A 12,891-nucleotide genomic window follows, 5' to 3' on the forward strand; every position below is an offset into this window, starting at 1 on the left:
ACCGATTTCACCCTAGAGGGATGGGAGGCCCTAGGGTGAAATGGGTTTATGCCCATGTTATCAAAAAGTGTTTGATGAGTGCCCATAGTGCACTCATGGCTAAGGAAATGGGATGGTGTCCATCTGGACCACCTCCTGGATTTGCTCTGGGGCTTTAAGACTGGGAGCATAAGTCCCTCCAGATTGAGTCTGACTTCTTTTCAAGAGACTGACAGATTCCATATCCTCTGTGGACTGAACATAAAGGGGCAGATAACATAATACTGAGCAACTGTGTCTTGTCTGATACTGGCAGACTCCAGCAAAAGCCACACAATGTGAATGGAAGTTGAAAATACTTCTTAGTGTTTATTTTCAATTGTAACACAGTGTGAATCGAAAATAAACACTAAGAAGTATTTTCCTTCACAAATACAGTACCAGTAGAAATATAGCACCAGTTCTAATGGTAGAAATTGAAAATCAATTAGAAGTATCTGTGGAATAAACTTTAAAAATTGCTGTTCTGCAAGCATGGCTATTTCTGTAAAAGACATTTTCAAGACAGACACAAAGTTTGAATCAAGAGTCCCAGGTTGCTATAAATGTAACAATATATACAAATGGTTGTCAGAGTCCAACACTTCAATTAAGTCCTGTTATCTTTGTAGCACCACACGTTAAAAGTAGATCTTTTGTTCAGCACAGTTGAGGCATGAGTTATGCTGTCACGGTAACTTGTGAAATATCATGCCTTGTGTTGATTGCACTGAGCCCCATGGCATCACAGCACAGATTTCACAATGAAATGCATGAGTTCTGCACATTGTAATAGAAAGTGTGAATAAAATTGATTCAGCACTTGAAGTTTATCTTCAAAACACCCATGCCAGTTCAGAAAGAAATAAGCAAAGGACTGTATTTAAATTCTTTGAGCAAGGGGGTATATTTCTTCTTCGTAACTGTGCAACACCTATTTTTACGGAGACTAATGCAATGATGGAGTGGCCAAGTTGCAGCTCTTGGGACACAGGTGACTTGAACAGAGCTTGGGCGCAGCTCCCATGCCACAGCTATGTCATTAATCAGACTACAGAGTAATATGTCAAAGGAAGAGTACCCAGAGGAACTGCTCAGGCTGAAATTATGGAGTCCGCATGGGACCCATTAACATCCAACATGGCCCTGTCCTCAAACTGAGCAAAGGGAGGCACCCTGAAAAGTTATCCCCATCTCCTGTTTGGGAATGAATCTGGGACATCCCTCTCTTTGCTGAGAAAAATGAGGTGTTTTGGCAATATCAAGATTTTGGTATGTTGCTTGCAGAATCAAGACACTTTGTGTAATCACTGTAAAAATAATAAAACTTTTAAAAAGACTACCATCAGACAACCTCTCCTACTTACATATGATAAAGACCCTTTCAAGCAAGACCTGGTAATTAAGTCTTCCTCATTAAATACATGAGATTTTGGAGCTCCAGGTGAACCACTTAGATTAGTCCAGTAATGTAGTCTTTCAAGCATTTTAATTTTTTTTCATTATACCACAACAAACCATGAAGCAAATTAATTATTTTATTTTAATTTTAGACATTTTTTCTGACTTGGTACAAGTGCCAAGAGACTCTTAGCTAGCCTCAGTGATGAAATTCTTGCCCTTTAGTGTTTTCTTTTGATTGCTTTTTTGAAGATTGGTTTGAAGCATAAAGTAAGTCTCCATGGTAAAACATAAATAATTTATCAGCATGGAATGAATAAGTATTTTCTCTGCAAGTATAAACAGGAAATGTTTTCTGTTTTGCATTACTGATAAAAGGATTTATTTTTAATGAGAGCACATACCATTGATAATTAATATAGAGCTTATTACATAAAGTGTAAGAGGCTAGATTTCTCCCTTACTCCTTTTAAAAAGACATTCTACGCATCACTTGCTCCCAGTGTCTTTTCAGTCTTTGGCACCAGGCAACACAAAACCTTCCTTGTGTAATGAATGATATCAGTAAGAATACTCCCTGCGCTGCTTACACATTGACTTGTCCCTAGTGCATACTGACTGCACTGATTCAGATTAAATGTGGGAGGGCCAAGTGAACATGGGTCACTTCAGGTAACTTATTTATTTTCTTCCCTAATATAGGCTTCATAAACCACCAGGCAGTTCAGCTAAGTAAGTATGCTTCACCTATATTATATCTTATCTTTCCTTAATGAAATAAAAAGGCAAGTTCCTAACTGTTCCCAACTGCACAGTGAAGGTCTCTTAGCAATAAGCAGCAGCAATGCTACCAGGCCAAAAGCTGTCTCTTGAATGAAACACGTCATGATAGGTTTACCAGGTGAGCAGTGTTTGCCCAGCACACCCACTCTCCTAACAAATACCAATCTTGCTGACTTGCCTATGGGCTAATTTAGTTTTCTCGGCTGTATTATTATAAAGGCCTCTTTACCTAATGTGAATTAAACTCTTTGGGAGCATCTATCAAGCATAGCTAAGGGATCTAGAGGATGTATAAAGCAGATTTATGAAAAAGAAGCCTCAGAAAAGCCCAGCTTGATAAGACATCTCTTTATGACATGATGCACAGCCTCAGGAATGGAATGAATTTTGTTCCTGTATAAAGTTGAAACTTTGCTTTATACAGCAGCTGAGGAAAGGCGTTTGCTCTCAGTAAGCTGCTGTATGCAGTTGTGGTGAAGTTTAAAAGAATCCAAACAGGGTGCTAGCCTCTCTTACTGGAACAAGCTGCTTTTCCTCAGAAAATGTCAAGATTCTCCGAATTTTAAAACATTTTTAATTATTGTATCATGAAAAACTGAAAGCTAAAAAGAACAGCCACAGGAACATGTGCACTCCATGAAATCCCAGTTCTCAGTATCCCACAAAACTCTTCAGTTTAGCTTTATCCTTCTTCCTCCCAAAAAAAAAGTAATATTAGAGGCAAATTTTGATTTCACAAGCACAGATTCAGTTACTGTTAAGTGGAGCTGTGCAAGAATCAGCAGTCCACAGTTTCCTTCCATTAAGCCCCATAAAAGTAAACATTAATTGGTATGACTCAAAAGCTGCAAGGGAACCATCATTGGGAATTCTTTGCAGGGTATAAGCAAGAGAGGATTAAAGAACTAAGATACTGCCTTTCTGATTCTCACATCTTACCCAGTCCTTGCAAAGTGTTATATTTAATGCTGAAACTCTGTGAAATGGGAAAATAGGTGTTCCTGCTCCAGCAGGGGGATTGGACTAGATGATCTTTTGAGGTCCCTTCCAACCCCTAACATTCTGTGATTCTGTGATAAGGATATTTTCTTTCTTCCTGCCTTTCTTCCTGCCAACTCAAACCAACCCAAGACCATTGTGCCTGTCATTTCCCACCTCTCATCATTGTCATGGCAGTGCTTGCCAGGAACTTAACATAAGTAAAAACTTCTTTACTGTGAGGGTGACAGAGCACTGGAACAGACTGCCCAGACAGGTTGTGGAGTCTCCTTTTCTGGAGACATTAAAGACCCACCGGGATGTGTTCCTGTGTGATCTTCTCAAGGTGATCCTGCTCTGGCAGGGGGGTTGGACTGGATGATCTTCAGAGGTCTCTTCCAACCCCAATCATTCTGTGATTCTGTGAAGGGTTTGGCAATAACTTTGTGAAACAGAAAAAGCGTATGCTGGCATGGATAAGAAGCTTTTCAGGAGAGTAAAAGCTGATAATGTTAAGTAAGAGGTCAATTTGCATTAATTAGCTGCCATTCTCAGTCATCAGCACAGTGGTGCACAGTATAACTGTATACAACTGGGTACACGAGCCATTTTTATTTGAATATTTGTCCATCCAAACCCAAAATCTTTCCACAGAATATGTAATGCTATGAGTAGCCATTTTTAGACAGTTTTCATTGATCAATAGTCAATTTAAGAAACATCAATCATGTGTAGAGGTGGGCTTATGAAGCCTATTTTTGCACAACAGGAGGATCATTGGAGGCCAAGACCTATTTCCAGCAAAGCTTAGCAGGTTCAGAATTACTAGCTAAGGGGGCAGCTACTATTGGTGCTTAGAAAATACTTTAACTTCATTTGCTGTTCCCTCCATACGGCTTGACTTTCTCTGAGGTCAGGACGCTCCAGTTCTCAGTAACTGAAGGAGAAATCCCTGGTTAAGTACAGATAACCCAGACCACACTCAGATGAGTTTTACCACTGGAAGGTTGTATTTAAAAGCTTTGTGCCTTTTCTACATCTCACCTTTACAAAACCCAGAGTAATTGTTATGTAGTTAATGCTGACAGCATCATTGTGAGGTAAATAAGTAAACTGAGGCAGAAAGACTGGAGAGAAAAAGCAGTGACATAACCAGGGTTGGAAATTAAGCTCTTCCAAGCATGCATTGCCGTTTCATTTTTATAAGACATGTAGAAGCACTCAGTTATGCCTCTGATGGTGATCCTATAAGTACAGAGTCAGCTTCAGTTCATCAAGCTTTATTGTTTTCTGTTGCTATGTGTAAAAATCATGCACAGAAAATGCAGTATTAATCTTCTCTGCTGGTGTATGAATCAATCCAGAGCTCTTGCAACTGGCCATGGGTAGGCCTTCTGCAGAGGCAGCTTTATCTGGTATAGGATCCAGCCCTTAGCTACTTGCCACCACCTCTCTGCCTGAGACAAGTAGCCCTGCAGATCTGGTGGCGCAGGTAATCACACTGAGTACTTCCAAGACAGCTGGGTTAACTTAACATGATTAAATGGGTGATCTATCAAACCCTGCTGAGTTTGAACCAAAAGACTGAAGATGAGTTCTGTCTGCAGATCCATGAGGTCAGTCTCCCAAGGTAGAAAAGACATTAGCAGCAGCTCACAGAAAGAACCACTTCCACCAGCAGGGCTGTCTTTACAGCGAGCATACATCTACAGCTTAAAATGCAGATCTGTCATTCTGATCAATGGTGTTCCATTAGAACATGTTAAATATTTCCCCTATAGGTAATCCCTATAGGCATGAAGCTGTCAGTATTCCCTCTGACTCCCAGAAGAAGGCTTTGCACTGGCCGGGACAGCACGCATACTTCCAAGTACGTAGTTCATACAGAAAAAAAAAAAGTCCTTTTTTTTAATTAAACTTCTCTGCATCTCTTTCATGGGAGACATTTTTACACAGAGAGTTCCTGTACTGTTCCAAACACTTGCAGGCCACGAATCAGGCATCATGCATACAAAGAGTGAAAAGCTTTAGAGTTTTCAGCCGCTCTGGCAATATATAAACAAGACCAGAAGCAGGCTGTTCTGTGACTGAAGTCCTTTAAGTATCAACTAGCCCTTGTAGGACCTAGTCAAGTAGCTCTGGAGAACAAGAGAACAAGAAAAAGCAGTAACAGCTACTGACCATACATTTTGGGGGAGGCGGAGGAGGGTTGTTCATTCAGAAGCTCTGCAGCCCTTCAAAGAAATGGGTTTGGGCAACAGTAGATCTTTGCTCTTCCTTACCTCTCCACAAGTCTTGTCAACATACTGACAGGCTAATGTCTCTTAATTCCATGTCTTCAAGAAAACAGAAGTCCTCTTTGTGGACGGTCTTTGACACTAACCTTGCCTTCCCCAGTGTAATGATGGAGGCTGAGCTGGTCCATCAAACAGAAGACTGAATTTATTAATGAATGATCACATTTCTACTATTCTTCAGCTTGGCTAAACACTAGTTCTCTTCCTGAAGGGATGTAGCCTGAAGTTTGATGACAGATAAGTCATGCATAGTGTAGGAAAAAATAGCAATGAACAAAGAAAGATACAGCCTTTATGGACACACAGCCTTATGGATGTGGCAAGGAAAACAATAAGCAGCAGTCCATTTTGAGGCAGTCTGTAATTGTGACTGCAAAAAAAAAGCTTATATAGCATGTAACATCCTGCCGACCATGTGTGGCTACCACGGAGAACCTGATTCCAAGTTATTTGAATTTAGTTCAGATGAATTATGTACCTGTTGAATCTTCCACTTGAGTGGTAACAGTGCACTGAAGACATTCTTCCATCACATTTTCACTTGTATTAGCATTTACTAAACAGGTAATTGGGGGAGGGGTGATGTGACACATATTATTTCAAACCTTTAAAATAGACTTTTTCATTCAGCACACATATTTGGTTTATACCTTACCTATTTCTTCTTATCCTTCAGCTTCCCAAGTTTGCTGAAGAAAAGGCTCAAATATACTATCCACGTCCACCAAAGACAGTGGCCCCCAATACCACTTTTAAAGAGCTAGAACATAACTTCTCTGCAAGAACAACCAATATGCTACGAAGCACTGAAAGGGCTCTGGGGATCACAACATACAGTCAAGAGTTCACAGGTAAGCATTTTTTGCTAAATTAATTTACTTGGGATAGCAATGAAAGACCACAAAGTGTGAGCCCCTGAATTCCTCAAAGAAATTAATTTTTTGTCATTTAGTACCAAAGGCCACACAAGCTGTAAATTATCTCAGGTTTTTCAGGGGGACTGTGCATTAATTCTGATTTTCCTAACCAATAAAAATGTGTGACACTAAAATATGTCTCCATTAAGGGAGAGGTCCTATGAATCCCCTTATCCTGGATGACTATTACATGAAAGCAGTTGGCAAATTAACTGGAGTACTAGGTGAAGACATGGAACTCGTAAGTACTGCATTTACCGAGAAACTCGTGCTCCCACCACAAATAATACTGGCAAGAGTATTACCAGGTTCAGCTGGCAGAATTAAGCCTTCCCTTTAATAAAACGTAGGTGCAGGGTAAGAGTCACTTTAAAATAGAGTTCAGTATATTAAATCAGTCCTGACATAGCTGGCTGACAGAACTTCTGTAATGGATTAGTTACTTGTTCAGGGGGAAAGTTACTGTGATTATCTGTTTATGTTTTATCTTATCATTTAAAGTTGCCACCAACACATGACAGCAATTCAAACGACCTTTTGCCTTGAGAAGTATGACTATCAGTCTCCATAAAATGAGTTGGCTGCTCTCATGTGAATCGTGCAACACTGCAGAGGCTGAAACATATTGGCTAGATGTTCACCCAGAGTTAATCAGGACAATCTCACCGAACTCATCTACTCACTGTCTTTATTGCACATTGTGTATTTGATAAGTGACCTACTACTATTGCAGATTATTGCCTCCTTACTTACTATACCAGTTTAATTTTGGCAGAGTTTCTATGATTCATCTGCCTCCATTTAAAAGAGTGATTGGTCTTTCTTGCTTAAGGGTGCATCAGTAACATTATCAGATTCTATTTTAATGCAAAGATTTATGCTAAAGAATGTATAAAACTATACCGGAAAACTCTATGTTTATTGTGTTTAACAATATTTATATTCTGTGTTGCCTGTATAAAAGTGAAAAGATACTATTTGTATTAAAACCTCCTCATAAAAATGAAGCATAATATGGTATATGAGCATAGCAAGTCAAACTGAGCTGCTTTTTCCTAATGCATCATTACCTATAATGGCTTAAGCCATTCAGTGACGCCTGCACATTGTCATGCAGAATACATACACACGTCCAATTTATTTTAGCTGACTAAGTAATTCTGCAGGTAAAACAGAAGGACTGGATTCCTGCTCATCCTTCCACAGCACTGCTGGCTTTACAGCACTACCAGGTTCAAACTGCACAGACATACAAGAAGCTGGGCAACTAAGTAAGGTGCTGTCATTGTCTTACAGTCCAAAAACGGCCCTGGATAAAAGTGCCCAAATTGTCTTGCTTTCTTTCTACTGGATAAAAAAAAAATCCAACCCAAGAAATCCCTTTTGAAATGGCATTTACAAGTCTCTGATAATTGAATCCCTGTATCTAAAACAGGAAAGCTGTCTAGCTTTTTCTCCAATGTGACAAAGAAACAAATGTTTCGCTTTATGATGATGAACACTTTAAAGAACAGTTTCAACAGCTGGTCTCTGGAAATGAAAATCCAAACTAGCAGCTTACATGAATTCAAAACTGAGCAGTTTTATTGCCCTCTGGCTTCCAAAGTGTGATTGGCAGAGGCCTACTCTGGGCCATGCTGATTTGTCTGAACATTATTCCACTTAAAACATACATATGTTAAACATCAAACATTCAGAGTGTTCAGCACAGTAACTGCTGAAGTCCATTCTTCAGCTATAGGACTCAAATGTACTCTGTGTTTGAACAGTTCCTATACAATGCAGCTTTGGCTCGGCACCAGTATCTAAAGCCTCAACAGTACAAATGATTAACACAGTGTAATTGTATTCAAGCAGTGGGTCAAACTGTGGTTAAGAACTAAAAAGCCACATGTCAGTGAGCATCTTCAGACCCACTTGCACCACTCCCTAAAAGATTTTAAAAACACACTAATGCAAGTCACTGTTTATACTATCAGATTGCTTAGCAGACCACAAATGGAAGACAGATGCTTACACAAGAAAGAACAGAGCACAAGACATCTATACCCATCTATATCTCATGCATTGGGGTGGAGCGGAGTATTTTCTTGTCCAAAGCATACAGATTGACTCTAAGCTCCCTAGGTGGCAAGGCAGTAACAAAAGTCTGGGCTGCTTGCCTTTGTCTGGGAGACCGCTAACTGAGCCATTTCACTTCTCTCAGACAATGGTCCGCTAAAATAAGCAGTCCCTGCTAAAATAAGAGATGTCAATGCCAGTGTAAACCCTGTTCCTTTCTCCATATAGAAAGAAACATTTCTGCCTAGTCTCTCACAATCGAGACCTCTTGAAGGGCACACTGCACGTTTACTTCAAGGTCAATATCCCTGTGAATCAATTCTACAAGGACAGTGCTCCTCCAGTACTCAGATGCCTCTGACTCTATGCAGAGTTCCTACTGTCACAGCCAGCTACTCAGACCCAATGCTGAGTAAAACAAGAACAATGGCTAGTCTAGGTTGGCAGTGTAAAGTGACAGAAAGCACAGACCAGAAATGGGATGTGAGGCAACAGCAGGCCACTGTATCTCCACCCTGCTACCAGAAAGTTCATTATTTGGATACAAAGCTGCCAAGAAACAAATTTCAGAAAATCACTGACACATTGCAAGCAGAAGCACTGTACAGGAGGCAGCTTTCAGGAAGGCCTGAAGTTGAATCTTTTCCAAAACCTGCATGCTCCCTTTCCTATGAAGACTTTCAACTCAGACATTTGGATCAACAAACAGTATGGGAATACCCAGTTAGTCTAAGTAAGCTGGGCTTACCACTGGATGAAAAGAGTGAGGAAAATAGAATTTTGTTGCACAAGCTTTGGCATCAAGAAGCACGCCAGTCTGCATGAAGACCAGAGGACAGGCCAAGAGTGCCAGCACTGCCTGAATTGATCCCTTGCTGTGAGGTTCCTCAGCGCCGGACATCACTGCTGGAGCTGGAGCATTCCTTCTCAAAGACAGCAGCACAAAAACGTTTTCATGATTCCATAAGAGGAGAGACAAAAGACCTCAGAGATAACATTACTGAGGGAAAGAGACACAAATTCTATGGTTTCAGTGCTTTTTATTTCTTTAACTGACACATCCCTTGGTCCTTTTAAAAATAGAGTAACAAATAAAAAGTACCTCTATACAAACTATCTGTCCTTTCTAGAACCACAGTAAGTTTAAACAGTAAAGAGAAGACCATCTAGGGGAGGAGCCCAGGACATGTGCAGCCTATTTGAGAAGACCAAGAGAACTTGTCTTGGTCCAGAGGCTGTGAAAAGATGACTTCTTGAGAAACACATTAGTAGGATAAACACTGTTTAGGGAAAAAACTGGCTCGTTAAAGGCCAAATAGATTCACAAATGAGCGTCACAGTCTGATTGTAAATAAACTTATCCTGGAAATCACAAGATTATTTTTAATTGTCACAGCAGAGAGGTGCAGGATTAGCTCTTCAACAGACGACGAAAGGATCATAAAACAGACTGCTTTAGAATGGACCTGACCAGTTTATGTAAGGAGTTACAATGCAGTTGCCAGCTGAGGACTATAGTTAGTGATCCAATAAGGCCTTTAGCAGGCCCTCACAGGCACCAAGCTGCCAGCTCAAAAGGACCCCCTGCTACCCTTCAGGGAGTCAAATTACAATAATGTCAGTAGTACTGGGCACACGCAGGGACAAACACGATGCCTGTCTCCACGAGCTGTGGAGACTCTGTGCACAGCACATTGGCAAAGCCTCTCCAAGTCTCCATTCCTATGTCAGCCCTATTGAGGGTTGTATTTCAGACTCTTCTCCCTCCTTTTTTACTCATTGTCTACGACAGGAATATTTAAGAGAATAGGAAAGGCCATAGAGAGTGTATTTAAACTGTAGTAAAGACCGGTAGAGGGAGAATGGGACTTGGCATCCTCTGCAGGGCTTTGAAGAAGCTTCATAATTAAGCAGGTAAGCTACAGAAAACATGAAATCTGTTATTAGGAGTTAGCCCTAGATGGCTGCAAGTGGTCGGTGTAGTAGCTAAGGATTAATAGTGGCCATTAACTTGGTGGTTAAAAAAGTAGTTAAAAGCATAAGATAAAGAGAGAACTGCTCTGCTGCTGTGTTGTGCTTACTAAGCTGTTTAGGATTCCTGAAAAGTGTGAATAAAACCCAACCAAACAAAAAAGTCCCCAAATACAATATATTTAAACATCTTAAATCATTTTTGTAAAGCCTTTAGAAAATAAAAAAGCAACAAAGAAAACTTTAGTGGAAATCTACCTCATGGATTAGCAGCTGGCTTGGCAAAAAGAATGCAAAGAATAAACAATTGCTAATTTCTGTATGCTGACATTAATATTGCTGCTACCCCGGATTTGGGAACATAGCAAACATTAGTTCAATTAGTATCTTAAGGAGCTGCAGCCAAGTGGAGATTAGAAAAGCAGAAACAGCACATGGGCATTCATTGTGGGGTTTTCTAACTGCTTAATTAAATTCAGTTGTTTCCCAGAGAGAACCTGAAGAGGGAGCAAAATGCCATTGCGTTTTTCATTGAGAGTTATTTCCTTGTACTCTTCTAATCTGTTCCAATAAGAGGTCAGATATATTCCCCTCTCCCTTCAAGCAAATGACCAGAGTTCAGGAGACTGCCAGGACCAGGTACAAACAGAACCATGCAACCAGCTAATCATTCTCCACTGGACTTTCCTTTACACTAGCAAAGAATCATGGCAGAAATTTAAATCCCTGATTACTTTATTCATGTGTGAGATCTTGAGGAAGCTGGTCAGGACACAGGGCCCCAGCAGTGCACGATTTTCCATGCAAGTGTTCAAAAGACAAAGGGCTCAGTGGCTACCAAAAGGATATAAGGAAAATGATGTGACAGGAGGCAGAGAGCTTACTTTCCACTAGGAGAGGATACTCATTTTCTATCCAACCTTTATACACCTGAGAAACAATCAGAATATTAGTCTTAAAACAGAAATTATTAATGTATTTATTAGGACACAATAAGAGTACAGGAGAGTATCTAGAAGATTTAGTACAAAAGTAACTGAGCAGCATAATAACATGAAATTTAAAAGTGAAGTATGAAGAAACATACTACAAAGAACTGTTTAAGACAAGTCAGTCACAAATGGGTTTTAAAGTAGTTGTTACCTCCTGGAGGAACAATTTCAAACTAAGTGCAGACTCCTGCCTTTTGCTCTGCCTCTAGCACCATTCAGGAGAGATTAATATTAGCTGCAGAGAAGACAGATTATATTATTTCATAATCTTTGTGTATCTTGCATTTAGTTTTGTTCAGCACATTTCATAAGTAACAAAAAACCAAAAAAGTCTGGAAAAGAGCAACAATTATTAAAAATGGGATTAGTTATGCCCCAAGAAAGAGACATGAAAACTGAACTTGTTCTTTCTGGGGTAAAAAAACAACCAAACAAACAACAAAACCAACCAAAGAAACAAACAAAAATCCCCATAAAATAAACAAACAAAACCCCAAAAACTATAAGCTACAACTTAGCAGTGAGTACATAACACATTTAGAACAGAGAAGTTCATCAGTCATTTGTATCAGGTAACTTCAAGTCCCTAAATGAAAAAGCTCTGGGACTTTCTGTTTGGTCAAATTCATCACATAAAAAAGGAAACTTAGAAAGTCTATTCTAATTTACTTGTTTACTTTTCTGCTTGGAATACGATGACAGCAAAGAGTTTAATATCATTTTTAAAAGAAGGCTTAAAGAGATATCCTTGGAGCATAAGAAAAACATCTGCAATGCTAGGAGTTTGGATTAAGAGTTCTTAGTGCTCTGAGAGTTCATGCTGCAGTATAATAAGCTCATCATGGGCAGTTTTTAGTGTCCACAAAGCATCCAGAATTGATCATTCTCGGAAACAGCACTAAACCACTAAACTGCTCTGATACAACACTTGACACATTCTTAAAGACATTTGTAAAAACAAGCAGACAACAAAGCTGGGATATTAAAACCTGATTCTAAAACTACCAGCCAGGTGATTACTTGGTTAAAAAAGTCTTGAAAACTTGGCACAACAGACAGCAAAACTAGCACAAGACTCCTGCAGGGAGGAATCTCACCTCCCCACTGACAGAAACATCCCATGGGTGCTACCATCTGCAGCAGTGATTTCCTCTCAATGAAGCAGACAGCTGTAGATCTATGAATCATGAACATGTTGTCTCATAACTTGGTCAGGCTTCACATTCAACAGCTCCTCCTGCTGCTACGCGCAGAGCCCTCATACCTCTGCAGAGAACTGGGTATACACTTAACAGCATTAAGCCTGCCATAGCATGCTAGTTTTATTTCTATGGACAACAGAGCTAAATTTGTAGCTTTATGGCCTTTTTTCTACTTATGTTATAAATGGTTTCTCCTTTGAAAATCCTAAGGTAAGCAATGCTTTTCTTTTTTAAGACTCTCATCTGAATCGTGGGGCCATGCTAGTGCTCT

The 12,891-nt window shown here is 39.8% G+C and overlaps 1 protein-coding gene across 1 annotated transcript; it reads left to right on the forward strand.

The window, feature by feature from the left end:
* Window positions 1-4,961: 4,961 nt before the first annotated feature.
* Window positions 4,962-9,511, forward strand: LOC104539833 (chromosome unknown open reading frame, human C7orf31; the record flags this gene model as incomplete). The annotated part of the gene is given in 4 exon segments (XM_010183458.1): window positions 4,962-5,057; window positions 6,236-6,328; window positions 6,544-6,635; window positions 8,684-9,511. Coding segments are annotated over 4 exon segments (1,109 nt in total), but the record flags the coding sequence as incomplete, so codon positions are not given.
* Between the last annotated feature and the right edge of the window lie 3,380 nt (window positions 9,512-12,891).

This window comes from Mesitornis unicolor, unplaced genomic scaffold (genome assembly GCF_000695765.1).
Source record: "Mesitornis unicolor isolate BGI_N332 unplaced genomic scaffold, ASM69576v1 scaffold42424, whole genome shotgun sequence".
Lineage (NCBI taxonomy): Eukaryota > Metazoa > Chordata > Aves > Mesitornithiformes > Mesitornithidae > Mesitornis > Mesitornis unicolor.